Below are 14,948 nucleotides of genomic sequence, written 5' to 3'. Positions count from 1 at the left end.
CTCAACTTGTCTGGACTGCACTCTTTAATGCAAACCTTTTTTTAAAAAAAAGTTCCAGTAGAATTGCAACTGAGAAATGAGAATATGGCAAATAGGTCATTCCACGCCAAATCAAAAACCACAAAAAAACATCCTTCTTATTTTTAAAACATGGTAGCCCATTTTAAAAATGCACCACTCTGGCGAGACAGTCCGTGAGGAACAGTTGAAGGGGCTAGGTATGTTTGGCCTGGAAAGGAAGAGTCTGAGAAGAGATATAAGAGCCATCTCATGAGAGCCGTCTTGAGCTTGTCTTCTCCTGCTCAGGAGGGTAGGACTCAAACCAATGGCTTCAAGTTGCTAGAAAGGAGATTACGAGTAAACTCCAGGAAGAACTTTCTGACAATGAGAGCTGATAGTCAGTGGAATGGTCTCCCTTGGGAGGTGGTGGACTCTCCTTCCTTGGAGGTTTCTAAGCAGAGGTTGGGTGGCCACCTGCCATGGGTGCTTTAGCTGAGATTCCTGCATTGCACAGGGTTGGACTAGATGATTCTTGAGGTCCCTTCCAACTCTACCGATTCTATGTATTTTTGTGTTTCAAGATTGTACGAAAGGTGGTATAGAAATTTATATAATAAATAATAATAATAATAATATAGAGAGCCTTCGGGTGTAGGACAGGCTCTGCACTGAAGAGTGTCACTTCCAACTCCCCATAGCTCAGTGGTGGCCAAACTTGTACTACAACTCCCATCATCCCTAGCTAACAGGACCAGTGGTCAGGGATGATGGGAGTTGTAGTCCCAAAACAGCTGGAGGGCCAAGTTTGGTCACCACTACCATAGCTGGAGATAGCATATCTGTCCCCAGTCTCCCTCACATAATTCTAACTGTCTGACTCTGAACATCAGAACAGGGTCCTTTCGCTAGACGGCATTTAACAAGCACATCAAAATAACTCCTTCGACTAGATCTGGAAATATTGTTGCACACAATTAATTCAAGATCATTCAGCTAGCAGGAGCCACACTTACTACGCATTTCCAAGAAACTACAAATTAAAACCAAGCCATTTAATATATGCAACACACACAAACATACAACGTAACTGTTAACTAAATACACAAGCTTACATTGAAAGAAAGAAAGTGTTGCACGCTAAGATCCGTACCTTTTCATGCCCTGACAGCTAGCAGGAAAGGAAAAAACAAACAAACACAAATGTGACAGTGACAAAAGAAAAAAGCAAAATCTATTTAACTGTATAATATACAGAATAAAAAACATGAACTGAGTGAAGTTGCAAGGTTGTACATTCCAAAAGACTACACACAATGATTGCAATCTTAAAAGGAAAAGGGAAAAAAAATCACTCCAATGTATCAGTGGTTAGAGCATATATTTTCAATCCATTAAAATTAAATTAGCCCTTAACTAGATTTCCCATTCCTGGCTCTTAATCTGTTTAACAGTGGGTGTAACTTTTCACTTCATTTTGTTTATAATTTGGTATTAGCTGAGAAAGTACGGCAGAAGGTTAATTCGGTGTAATGTAGATAATGAGTTCTCCATAGATTCCTTTGATAGACCAAACAAAAGAATATATGCATATCGGCAAAGCAGCTCAACTGAAGAAAAACTGAACGTTCAGAGAAAGAGTGCAATACAGCCCCCTCGTGACTGGACCACGTAAAATTATAGGTGGGGAAAAGCAGTTCAAGGCTCTGTCAGATCAAAAGTGTCGCTGGAATGTAGAACGCTTGGACCTTTGAGAAATTCAAGGAGAAGACTCTGAATGAAGTGCTGGGCACTCCAGATGCAAGAAAATGCTGAATTCTTTAGGGTAGGGATGGAAAACTGGATCCAACCAGATTCCAGGGGCCGTTTTTACACGTGACATCAGGTGATTCCAAGACAGGGCAGCTGTCTACCTGCTCCATCTGGTACTCAGGATGAGACCCTACCTGCCTGCAGACTGTCTCGCCAGAGTGATGCATGGTCTAGTTATCTCCCACTTGGACTACTGCAATGCACTCTATGTGGGGCTACCTTTGAAGGTGACCCGGAAACTACAACTAATCCAGAATGCGGCAGCTAGACTGGTGACTGGGAGCAGCTGCCGAGACCACATAACACCGGTCTTGAAAGACCTACATTGGCTCCCAGTACGTTTCCGAGCACAATTCAAAGTGTTGGTGCTGACCTTTAAAGCCCTAAACGGCCTCAGCTTAGTATACCTGAAGGAACGTCTCTACCCCCATCGTTCTGCCCGGACACTGAGGTCCAGCTTCAAGGGCCTTCTGGAGGTTTCCTAACTGAGAGAAGCGAAGTTACAGGGATCCAGGCAGAGGGCCTTCTCGGTGGTGGCACCCACCCTGTGAAACGCCCTCCCACCAGATGTCAAGGAAATAAACAATTATCTGACTTTAGAAGACATCTGAAGGCAGCCCTGTTTAGGGAAGTTTGTAATGTTTGATGTTTTATTGTGCTTTTAATTTTGTGGGGAGCCGCCCAGACTGGCTGGGAAAACCCAGCCAGATGTTGTTGTTGCTGCTGCTGCTGTTGTTGTCGTCACAGCTACAAGGGAAGATTCTTTTTTGAATTCAAACTGAGATGCAAAGGAAGAACCTTGTTGCCTTTAACTGCAAAAGAGCAGGCAGTGTTTTTCTCTCCTGCAATCTTAGCACTGTGGCGCTTTTCGCACTAAGATTGGAGATAAGTGCCTGCCTGCTCTTAGACCGCAATTGACAGCAGGCAGAGGTTTATCTCAGTGCATTCTCAGTGAACTCAAATCTCAGTGCTAAGCACCACAGCGCTAAGATCAGGGACAAGAGAGCCTTTATCTCAGATCTTAGCACTTAGATTGGAAACGACAGCTCTCTGGGGTTCCCCACAGCTGCTATGTTTTCAAAACAAGACAACTTGTAATCTGATTGGTAAAATTCTGACAGGGCTGCTGCTGTATTTCTTATTTTTTATCTGAAAGTTTTGAATCGGCCCTTGATTCAACTGAGTCTCATAAGAGGAGACTTCAAAGTTCAGACACTCAACGCATAATACTTTTAATTGGGGTCAGGCGACGTTTTAAATCATGTAATTGCTTTAATCTGGGTTTCGAAATTGTACTTAACCCTCCCTGGTATCTTTGAATGAAGGGCAAGCTGTAAATCTCAATAAAGGAATACACACTGCTAGAAACTGGGCTATAGCCTTAGGGTAGAAGTCAAAAACAGTTGACCTGCCCCTGTTCCTTTACCATGGTCATAGAATAATAATAATAATAATAATAATAATAATAATAATAATAATAATAATATATTAATTATACCCTGCCCATCTGGCTGCGTTTCCCATTGGAGTTTTGACATGGCTACCTGAATAATAATAATAATAATAATAGTCTGTCATTAACCGTTAGTATGGCAATGGCTGTGGACAAGTTCAGAATTACTGAGTACAATCGCTAAGGACTTGATGGGGATTATATTTGCTGTGTTATATTGTCACGACTACTGGGACGCGGGTGGCGCTGTGGGTAAAAGCCTCAGCGCCTAGGGCTTGCCGATCAGAAGGTCGGCGGTTCGAATCCCCGCGGCGGGGTGCGCTCCCGTTGCTCGGTCCCAGCGCCTGCCAACCTAGCAGTTCGAAAGCACCCCCGGGTGCAAGTAGATAAATAGGGACCGCTTACTAGCGGGAAGGTAAACGGTGTTTCCGTGTGCTGCGCTGGCTCGTCAGATGCAGCTTGTCACGCTGGCCACGTGACCCGGAAGTGTCTGCGGACAGCGCTGGCTCCCGGCCTCTTGAGTGAGATGGGCGCACAACCCTAGAGTCTGTCAAGACTGGCCCGTACGGGCAGGGGTACCTTTACCTTTACCTATTGTCACGACTGAGTGAGACTGGGATTGCGACTACTATCCTATGCTGTGACTGCATTGCAGGGGGTTGGTCTAGATGACCCTTGGGGTTTAGAACATCACCCGTTAGTCTTGGAGCACCCAATATCTACATTCACGGGGCCTTCTGTTTTTGAAGTGGGAGAGTTGTCAACTATCAAATTCAACCGTGCATATTAGGTCCACAGCCTTAAAAGCCAGCCAGCTAGTCCCTCTACGTGCTCTAGCCACTGAAGTCAAATGGATATCGTTTGGTTACATGAAAACAAAAAACAAAACAAAACAAAACAAAACATCAAGCTCTATTTACCCGTCTTGATACTGTAGCATTAGCTCTCTCTTTGAGCTGGGGATCTGTGGGCAAGTTTAACCATATGATATAAGGGGTATCGTACTTTGCTCGTAGCCTCGGGCACCGCTTGAAGACAAAGTCGATAAGGAAAAATTTGATTCCTGCATAAAGTCCTATGTAATTGGAAAGAAGAAAGAAAGAAAGAAAGAAAGAAAGAAAGAAAGAAAGAAAGAAAGAAAGAAAGAAAGAAAGGTTACCAGTGAAATATAGCTTAACTGGAATTGTGCTACCGATATAGTCACCGTACAACCAAAACAAAGATACAGTCATATCTCGTGTTACGTTTACTTCATGTTACGTTTTTTCAGGTTGCATCCCGCAGCGACCCAGAAGTACCGGAAAGGGTTACTTCTGGGTTTTGCCACTCATGCATGCGCAGTAGCGCTAAACTGTGCTTTGTTCATGCGCACAAGCACCAAATTGCGCCGCGCACCTGCGGGCTTTTCACATTGCGAACGGGCCTCCGGAACGGATCCCATTCGCAACCAGAGGTACCAATGTACTTCAACCCTTGAACAAAAGGCCAGAAACTATAGGGTCTGCAAGAGATGTGAGCCACACAACTGCAAGTGGCCACACAACTGCAAAAGCAGAAGTTAAGGTTGATTTACAGCAAAGCAGCAGAGTTGCAGCTATGGACCTCTTTATCTTGGCCATCTTGACAGCTGAAAAATAAGGTTTCCATGACCTATCTGTAAAGAGTTAATTAATGCAGGTCTGTTTGGGGTAGGTGGTTTTAAATTGTATTACTTACAATGCTATAACCCACCTTGGGTAGGCAAAAAACCCAAAACATAAAAGGAAATTACCAGCTGCCCTCTAACACTTCACCTTAGGACATTGCTGTGTCCTGTATGGTTGTTTATATGGCTAGCTTAATGATTTTATACTTTAATTTTATTTGTAAGCCATATTGAGAGGATGGTTCTAGAAGCATTTAAAAGAAAATATTCTCATAAGGGGTTACATCCATCTATGGGACGCGGGTTGCGTTGTGGTCTAAATCACTGAGCCTCTTGGGCTAGCCGATCGGAAGGTCGGCAGTTCAAATCCCCACGACGGGGTGAGCTCCCATTGCTCTGCCCCAGCTCCTGCCAACCTAGCAGTTCGAAAGCACACCAGTGCAAGTAGATAAATAGGTACTGTTGCAGCGGGAAAGTAAACGGTGTTTCCGTGCGCTCTGGTTTCCATCAAGTTGCGCCAGAAGTGGTTTAGTCATGCTGGCCACATGAACCGGAAAGCTCTCTATGGACAAACGCAGGCTCCCTCAGCCTGAAAGCGAGACAAGCTCTGCAACCCCATAGTCGCCTTTGATTGGATGTAACCGTCCAGGGATCCTTTACCTAACATCCATCTCCAAGCAAGCCTGGCACCATGCAAGTATTTTTTGAAGCATGCCCAATTAATGGCTCATAATGGAAACTTGGCTCCTGGTCAAGATAGAGCTTCTAGGACCACAGAAAGCGGCAAGAAATCTGAAAAGTGTTACCCATTGAAAGGCCGATGATCCTGTACGGAATACAGCAGGATGCTATAAACGCCGCCCACAGAGCAATGTACAACTTTTGCGTAACTTCAGGCTGCACCCACATAAACAAGCTGTGAAAGGGAAAAGGAACAGAGAAATAAGTGAGACATTGCGGCACTTTGTTCTCTCCCCCCGTTCAAATATGCTGAAAATAAATACATTTAAAACTCACTTTTTGATTTTTTCCAGTATGTCTGACATTTTGCCAAACAAATTCTGCAATTGAAAGAGGAAGGGAATGTCAGCTCAGAATATACTGCAGCGCAACTTAAGCTAAAGTTCTATTCTGGGTAGAAAGCCACCGTTTTAAATTAAAAAATAAAATAAAATCAGTTCCATCTCATTGCAAAGGTGGAAGAAAATCTTTATTCCAGTCACAGTACGACACTCATAAAATCTTCACATGCCAGAAATTGCTGCTTGCTCCCCCGCACACCCGTTCCTTGTATTTTAGGAACCATAAACTAGAGAACGCCCAATGGGCAGAATTGCGAATCCTGTGTAAAAAGATTGCTGTTTTGAGAACGTAGAAAACATCCCTTGAACACTGGAAATGACTGCAGGGAAAATGACCGCATTTACACTAATGTTGAACTCCCCCCCCCCTTTTTTTTTTATTTAGTGGTTGTTGGTTTTTGTGTTTGTGTTGTTTTTTTTACAAGGTTTGCACATTTACCAAAATATCAATCATACATTTGGCATCAACTTCCTTCCCACCCGCCTTCCATGATTCATTTTAGTTACCCATTTCTGCTGCATATTCCAGTTAAACCCTATTATTTCCATTTTATATCAGTTTTCTTTCTGCTGCTGAATTTACTCTAACCCTGCTAACGTCTTTAATTTGTTTACAATAATTGTTCAAGTATCCTACAAACCTTTTCCAATCTTCCTTTTTTTTAAAAAAACTTTCTTCCTGGGCTCTTATTCTACGAGTTAAGTTTAGCCACTTCTGCATATTCCATCAATTTCATCTGCCATTAACATTTCAAACACTGTACGGTCTACGCATTGCAAGAGGCAATATTGCGGCATGAAGTCGAGAAGAAAAGAGTCTTCTGAAACTGATTTTTCACGTGATTTTTTTTTCATTCTTCAATGAGGGTGCACAGGTCAGAGTCACCAAAAGATTTGGGTTTAATTCTCAGTTCAGAAATAAAATTACTGGGTGGCAGCCCTCAGTAGCTAAGAAATACTTTTCCGTGTATAAGACGAGGGTTTTTTTTTTTACTCTAAAATTATGTTCAAAAATGTGCCTCGTCTTATACATGGATAGTGAATGGGGCGGACGGGTGATTGGCTGCAGCTGCGAGCAGGAGCGTGTCAGTGACGATTGTTGGCTGCTGGAAGAGCTGCTTTGGATTGGCTGTTGCTTCTCTAATTGGGTTGGCAATTGGTTTCTGCAGCAAACACTGCTGTGGATTGGCTGTCGCTGCCGTGATTGGCGGCTGCTGTTCTGGGAAGCGCGCGATCGCCAGCGGACAGCTTTTCTCAGTCGGATAAGAGATTTTTTTTGCTGAGGAAGGGTCTGTTTGTGATTGGCTGTTCCTGTGGCAAGTGGGCAATTTTTGGCAACCCCCCCCCCCCCAAAGCCTGAGCCATCTCCCCCCATATTTTCTAAAATTTGAGTCCCCAAAAATAGGGGGCATCTTATACATGGGGGCATCTTATACAGTGGTGCCCCGCAAGACGAATGCCTCGCAAGACGGAAAACCCGCTAGACGAAAGGGTTTTCCGTTTTTGAGTTGCTTCGCAAGACGAAGTTCCCTATGGGCTTGTTTCGCAAGACGAAAACGTCTTGCGAGTCTTGCCATTTTTTCCCCGCTTTCCCCCCCTTTTTCAAAGCCGCTAAGCTGTTAATAGCCTTTTAACAGCTTAGCCGCTAAGCCCGCTAAGCCGCTAATAGAGCTATAGATTAATAGATAGATTTATTGCGGCCATTGGCCCATATCGAAAACAATACATCAAAATTTATCCATAAACAATACAACTTAAACAGTTCCAAGTTAAAACACCCATAAAACCAATTTTACTTCAGTTAAGTAAACACTATACACAATAAGCTCCCTCTATGTAAACCGCAATTCAAATCCAAATCCAAGCCCGCTAAGCCGCTAATAGCGCTAAATCGCTAATAGCGCTAATCCGCTTAGCCGCCAATGGGGTTGCTTCGCAAGACGAAAAAACCGCTAGAAGAAAAGAATCGCGGAACGGATTATTTTCGTCTTGCGAGGCACCACTGTAGACGGAAAAGTAAAGCAGATAGCAGAAGCCAGGCGTCTGACTAAGAAGCTTGCTGAGAAAGATGTTCCTCAGAGGTGTTTCGTGGGTTGCACCTAGGTTGGCACAGGCAAATATGGACCACAAAGAACAGACCTGGGAGCTGACAAGAAAACTTGTGTTATGAACCGCCCTGAGATCTTACCCACAAATCCTTTCAAGGGGAGGTGCTAGGGGTTACATTACCTGTGCTTTTTGTGCCACGTCCAGAACGAGCTGGAATTTTTCTGACACTGTTAGATCTTCCTTTGGAGGTTCCTGAAAGAAGACCAGAAACGAGGCAACAAGATTTTTTTACATGTCCACCACCTTTTAAGTGAAAATCAGCTTAGGGCAGCAGATTCGTGGCAACACAATGACTATGATAGGCCTGTGCTTGGGTCTCGCGTGACTGAATTTTCCGCCATACAAGCATTCTCTCCCCGTAAGGAACCAGATGTCCAGTTTTCTATGGAAATATATATATATATTAAATGGAAGTGCATTCCATTACACGGACCACAAGCCTATAGTCTACACTCGGAACTGGGAACCTGTGGCCCTTCAAATGTGATTGGACTACAACTCTCATCAACCCCAATTGGCATGGCCAATGGCCAGGGTGGATGAGAGGAGTTTTTCCCCCCAGTTCCGGCACTTCTAAGGTGGGCTCCATTGCCATTCTAAGAGAACAAGGGTGGTGTTTATAGTGAGTTCGGGCACCTCTTTTTCTAGAAAAATAGCACTGAATGAGAGTTCTGGTCTGGTGGGAAATCGAATGTTGAAGGTTGCCCATCCCTGGGCTAGACACAAGTAAGAATTTGGCCTATGTCAGCCAAAGATCCCAAAGAAAAATATGGATACAGCGGTACCTTGGTTTAAAAACAATTTAGTTTATGACAACTTGGACTAAGAATGCTGCAAACCAGTGGTACCTCAGGTTAAGAAGTTAATTCGTTTTGGCGGTCCGTTCTTAACCTGAAACTGTACCGTTCTTAACCTGAGGTAGCACTTTAGCTAATGGGGCCTCCCGCTGCTGCCGCGATTTTTGTTCTCAACCTGAAGCAACGTTCTTAACCCGAGGTACTATTTCTGGGTTAGCGGAGTCTGTAACCTGAAGCGTCTGTAACCTGAGGTACCACTGTAGGTGTTTTGGTTTGTGAACTTTGCCGTGGAAGCAGACCATGTTCCACTTCCTGTTGAGTGTGTTCCATTTTTAAGTTGAGTCCCCCGCTGCTATGGGAAAGCACTCCTTGGTTTAAGAACACTTTGGTTTAAAAACAGACTTCCAGAACGGATTAAGTTCGTAAACCAAGGTACCACTGTATAGTAGATGGAGATACTAGTGATACTAAATATTGGTAAAGGAGTTACTAGGGAGGATATGAAGAGGGAAGGAAACACTTCATTCTGCTGAGAAGCCATTTGGGTGTTATAGCAGGATTAAAGAGACAGAGGAACTTTGTTGCAGGTAAACTGTATTTAGTTGCATGACTGAGCTTCTGACAGAGAATTAAGCTTTTGTTCCATATTCAATTAACCCATTTATTGCTACGTCCAAACACAGACAAGCTGTGGTTTGTCTTAACTAGAACTGGCTGAAATTAGCCATATCTTTAAACTGTAATCCCAACTTTCCCATAAAACATAAATAATACAAAGCAGTTTTAATTTGGCTGCAATGCTAAACTATGGTTCTATCAAAACGAAAACTTCCAAATTTCATAATGGCTGCTTCAAAGCAGGATGGGCAAAGCACGGAAATGTGAGGGCCATTCATGTAACACTTAAGCAGAATTTAAAGATACAACCAGACTGCTAAATTTTAATATATAAACCAAGGGGTGGCTAGGCTTTTATGGCCTGAGGACCACATACCTTGGTTTACAACCATAATCTGTTCCGGAGGTCCAGTTGTAAACCAAAACAGGTTGTAACCCAAGGCGCGCTTTTACCAATGGGGCCTCAAAAAAAATAAATGGTTGTAATTCCAAAAAGATGGGTTGTAATCCAAAATAAAGGGACACACACTTCAGGGTTTGACGTGGTTGTAATCCAAAACGGTTGTAATCCCAAACGGTTGCAAACTAAGGTACCACTGTATTCTTCACCGACCCTTCGAAGGCCACATATCAGGAGTGGGCACTCACCTGCATTTTGTCTACTTTTTTTATTTTTAAGGTCACTTCACTGCCAAATTCCACGGGCTCTTGGCTGAGGGCAGCAAAGTTTGCTTGGAGAGCTGCCTCAGGGGAATTAACCTCCCCAGTTACAGACTTTCAGAGTAAAGCATTTCTGGAAAACTATATACAGTGGTACCTCAGGTTAAGTACTTAATTTGTTCCAGAGGTCCGTTCTTAACCTGAAACTGCTCTTAACCTGAAGCACCACTTTAGCTAATGGGGCCTCCTGCTGCCGCTGCGCCGCCGGAGCACAATTTCTGTTCTCATCCTGAAGCCAAGCTCTTAACCTGAAGCACTATTTCTGGGTTAGTGAAGTCTGTAACCTGAAGCATATGTAACCTGAAGCGTATGTAACCCGAGGTACCACTGTACAGTCATACTTCGGGTTACAGACACTTCAGGTTGCGTTTTTCTGGGTTGCGGACTGCCGAAACCTGGAAGTACTGGAACGGGTTACTTCCGGGCTTCGGCGGTCGCGCATGCACACAAGCGCTAAATCATGCTTTGCGCATGCGCAGAGGCGCCAAATCGCAACCCGCTCATGCGCAAACGCACCACTGCAGGTTGCGGACGCTGCGGGTTGCGAACGTGCATTCCGCACAGATCACGTTCGCACCCCGAGCGTCCACCGTAAAAGCCATTTTCTCATGACTCTATGCCTTCAATGGTGTGTTGCTAAGAGCGATATTTGAGTTTTCAATGAAAAGCAGAAAAGGAAGTTTGAGGCGCAACATCCCTGAATACTAATCATAAAAAGCTGGTAGAGTCAATTATTACAATGAGCAAAATAGATAAAACGTATCTCAGAATTATGTGGACTTACAATGGGCTCAGAAACTTCAGGCACAATACTCCACTGTATTCTCCACCCTCTAAAAATAAAAATACTTTAATTAAACAGACTAGCTTTTCCATAAGGCTCAGATAACAGAGTAAAAGTAATGCTTAAAAAAAGCAACTCGTGTGGGTAGCAGACAACATCTTTTCAGATCTATTTTAATTATTTCCCCCAAATGCAACCACCCAGTTTGTGTCATGCAGCCTCACAGAATCATATGGCCTTGAATATTCAAAAGACTGCCATGGATTACAAGTATGTAAATAATGCTTATGTTTGTTCTTAACCAACCAAACACCCTATCAACTACACAAAGCCATAATTAACATTAAAAAACAACAACAACCCACACTCATCAATCCTTTGACAATCGGCAGTAATTATGGCATTGCAAGAACATTCCTACACAAATAATATCCATTCTGTGTAGATTACTGCATTTGGCTTTTTAATTAGGGATTAGCATTCTGCTGGTTGTTAACAAAAAAAAATATGATACTTGGCATTTTCGCCTTCCTGCATGCAAATAAAACTAGCCCACTTCACAGGAGGGGGGTTTCATCGGTACAAAGTTCATTAGGAGCACAATGCTAGGTCGTGAACGTCCACATGGAACTGGGAACCCTGCAAGAGGTTCCTTTCTGCAGACATCCACCTTCTCCAGAAGTGGAGAAGACATGCAAAAATGGAGGTGGAGACAGCAGCCATGGGGCTCCCTAAGCACAACAAACGTGTGAAGAGGGCTTCAGGGACTCAGCGAACAGGATGAAATGTGCTTGCTGGAGCTGAAGCAATTTCAGTTCCAGCACAAGTTTTTTATACCTGCGTTGATGTAAGAATCTGATGGCGCACAGGCAGAAACTGTCATGTTCAGTTACCATGGGTAACAGAACTTTGAAATGAGTAGATTTGCATCGTCACTTTTCCTGCTTTAAGAATAATGTTCTGGGTGGGGTTATTGACTTGTCTCCAAAATCAACGTTCGGTAGAGTTCCCTTCCCTCTGCTACAACCTGTAGAGGAGCTGCAGTTGTGGCAAACTGCTTCTCCCTAGGAAGTCTGGCAGATGATATAGAACCACAGAATCATACGAGTTGGAAGGGACCACAAGGAGCATCTAATCCAGCGTTTCCCAAACTTGGGTCTCCAGCTATTTTTGGACTACAACTCCCATCATCAGAAGGACCGGTGGTCAGGGATGATGGGAATCGTAGTCCCAAAACAAGTGACAAACTGAAACCTCAATACAGAAGAAAGTTGAGCGATTACCTGGCTATGAGGTAATTTAGGGATAACCTCAAAATTGCTAAAAATAAGAACATAGGAATGGCCCAGCCATGCCATACAGCATTCATGTAGATCTATAGTCAGAAGAAGAAATAAAGAATTACAAAGGAAATAATAAGGATGCTTTCATGCAATACCCATGCTGAAAACAATCTCCCAGGACACCTGTATTGATTTGAGATGAATCAGACTCTCTTACATTGAAGTTCTATGCATATTTACCTGGAAATGAGTCCAGCTATGTTCAATGGGGTTTACTCCCAGGTAAACATGTATAGGAGAGATGGGGAACTTGTAGTGCAGCCCTAATTCCATTCATCCCTGGTTGGGGTTCAGCTGGAGTCTGAAAGGCTACAGGTTTCCATCAAATCCATTTATACTTTTGAACTGGCATCAACACTCTGAAATCACGCAGATGGCCAAACATTTTCACTTGGAAGTCGCCCCCCATGGGTATTATACTGACCCTATGAAGTGACATTCCTGCTTTTTCCCATTCTGTAATTAATTCCCCTTGAAGAAAATGCAGGTTTCTGACATTCTTTCAGCTCCCACGGCAACAAGCTCTCCTCACAAGCGGGCCCAGAACGGCTGCTCATTATCATGAAACGCCATTCCCTATGCAACAATTTATCATCTCAAAATCTCCATTGCTTCACTGAACTAATATTCTCAGTATATTCTGAAGTCTGTGGTTACATAAGAATTCTGCACAAAAATTGTGCAATTCGGCTTTGCTTGAACAATGGCGTGCAAGTGAGAATTGCAGATTAAAACTAGTTGCATAAAACTGGTATGTATAAGAGGCAGCTACCCTTGAAATACTCTCCCAGATATGTTAGGCTTCTAGAAGCAGGGTAGTATTTCTGTTTTGTTTTGAGGGGAGAGACACATTATTCTATCAAGAGGCACAACGGAGACCCAATATGACTCTGCAAACTCTTAACACCATGCCAATCCATATTCCTAAACCCACATTTAAAGTATATTTGAAACAGGGTAAACCAGCCCAGGTGCTATTCTCCATAAAAGCTCTTTGTTAAAGTGGAAGACAATCTGCTCTCTCTATATTATCAGCCCCATCGTGTTTCTTTAACGGATGTTAAGAGATGTTGTTACAGTAATCTGGAAAACTAGAAACTACGAATGAACCAGAACAGCAAACAGGTAAAATCAGTGTATCTTTGAAAAATTGGCAAGCGCTGACAAACAGCGAAACTTTTGCAACTCTACACAACCAACACTCCAACAGGCACGCTTGGTGTCACAACACACAACACTGTAATGCTGATTTGTGTATGTCATTCTGAGAGTTGCTGACTTCCAGGATTCATGTTTATTAAGCCAGCTTTAACATTTAGAATTGAGTAGAGTTGCTTCCCCGCCTCCCCCAATAAACTGAGCGAAGTTCATGTCTGTAAGTTCACCTGAACGAGAAAGGACAACTTACAATAAAGGCAATAGCAGAAGTATAGATAGAATACCAGTCTGATAAGGCAGAAAGATTCTTCACAAAATTTGTGACGGGTTTGGCACCTCTCTCTAGGCAGAAGAGAAAATAAACATACTCTAAGCAGACAGCAATGCTTCCAAAGACATAATACTTTGAATTGGAAAGGGGAGAGGAGACCACCCACATTGGGCCTAATAGTTGCCTGAACTTTTCAACATCCCTTTCCCTTGCGATTACAAGCAGAAGTGATGTGTGTCATTGACTTAGAATGTTTCCGCAGATAAGTGGTGTATCTTGTTATTAAACACACTCTCCCCATAGTCCTTATTTAGGCATGGCATCTCACGGTTTCTAGGAATTCAGGAAGCTAAGAGCTGATCAACACACGCATCAGCATCACTCGAGTTATCGCCCTGTGAGCAGCTGCTGTATACGCAAACAGCCTCCCTGGGAAGGATCACACTCAAGGTGAAATAAGGCCGTGTGGCAATTTTTATCCGTTTCCTACATGCAAATCACACCTTCGTGTTCTCCAGAGATGAATCTGCCCATATGAAGCTGCCTTCAGGTAAGGTAAAGGTAAAGGGACCCCTGGCCATTAGGTCCAGTCGTGACCGACTCTGGGGTTGCAGCGTTCATCTCGCTTTATTGGCCAAGGGAGCTGGCGTACGGCTTCCGGGTCATGTGGCCAGCATGACTAAGCCGCTTCTGGCGAACCAGAGCAGCGCACGGAAACGCCGTTTACCTTCCCGCCGGAGCGGTACCTATTTATCTACTTGCACCTTGATGTGCTTTCGAACTGCTAGGTTGGCAGGAGAAGAGACTGAGCAACAGGAGCTCACCCCGTCGCGGGGATTTGAACCGCCGACCTTCAGATTGGCAAGTCCTAGGCTCTGTGGTTTAACCCACAGGGCCACCCGCGTGCCTTCAGACTGCACCGTAATTTAGGAAAGGAATGGCACAGTAGCAAAATAGCGTTTTGCAAGAGGTCAAAGGCAGCTCAAAATATGGGCAGGACTGCAGCCACACATCCTGGTCAGTCCAATTTCATCTCCATGCCTGTATTAAAAGGGGAGATTACAAACAAGGGCAAAGGTTGCATTCTGGCCATTCTTGTGGCGTGAGATGCCTCCGTGTGGGGCCTGCGGAATTTCAGATTAATCTTAAGCAACTCTAA

At 43.7% G+C, this 14,948-nt stretch overlaps 1 protein-coding gene across 4 annotated transcripts in view; it reads right to left on the bottom strand.

Annotated features, from left to right (window-relative positions):
• GRAMD4 (GRAM domain containing 4) overlaps nt 1-14,948 on the bottom strand; it is a 98,076-nt gene that overhangs the window by 9,190 nt on the left and 73,938 nt on the right. For 3 of the 4 annotated variants that reach the window (XM_077935810.1, XM_077935811.1, XM_077935812.1), the window contains 8 exons: nt 13,769-13,860; nt 12,301-12,392; nt 11,018-11,066; nt 8,219-8,290; nt 5,925-5,968; nt 5,714-5,823; nt 4,183-4,337; nt 1,151-1,168 (listed from right to left, as the gene is read on the bottom strand). In XM_077935810.1, coding sequence (XP_077791936.1) covers nt 1,151-1,168; nt 4,183-4,337; nt 5,714-5,823; nt 5,925-5,968; nt 8,219-8,290; nt 11,018-11,066; nt 12,301-12,392; nt 13,769-13,860 — 632 coding nt within the window. The remainder of the gene's footprint in view (nt 1-1,150; nt 1,169-4,182; nt 4,338-5,713; nt 5,824-5,924; nt 5,969-8,218; nt 8,291-11,017; nt 11,067-12,300; nt 12,393-13,768; nt 13,861-14,948) is intronic. The other variant, XM_028747834.2, reaches the window with a different exon arrangement.

This window comes from Podarcis muralis, chromosome 10 (assembly GCF_964188315.1).
Source record: "Podarcis muralis chromosome 10, rPodMur119.hap1.1, whole genome shotgun sequence".
NCBI lineage: Eukaryota > Metazoa > Chordata > Lepidosauria > Squamata > Lacertidae > Podarcis > Podarcis muralis.
The sequence above is the reverse complement of the archived record's forward strand: the minus strand, read 5'-3'. Positions and strand labels throughout refer to the sequence as shown.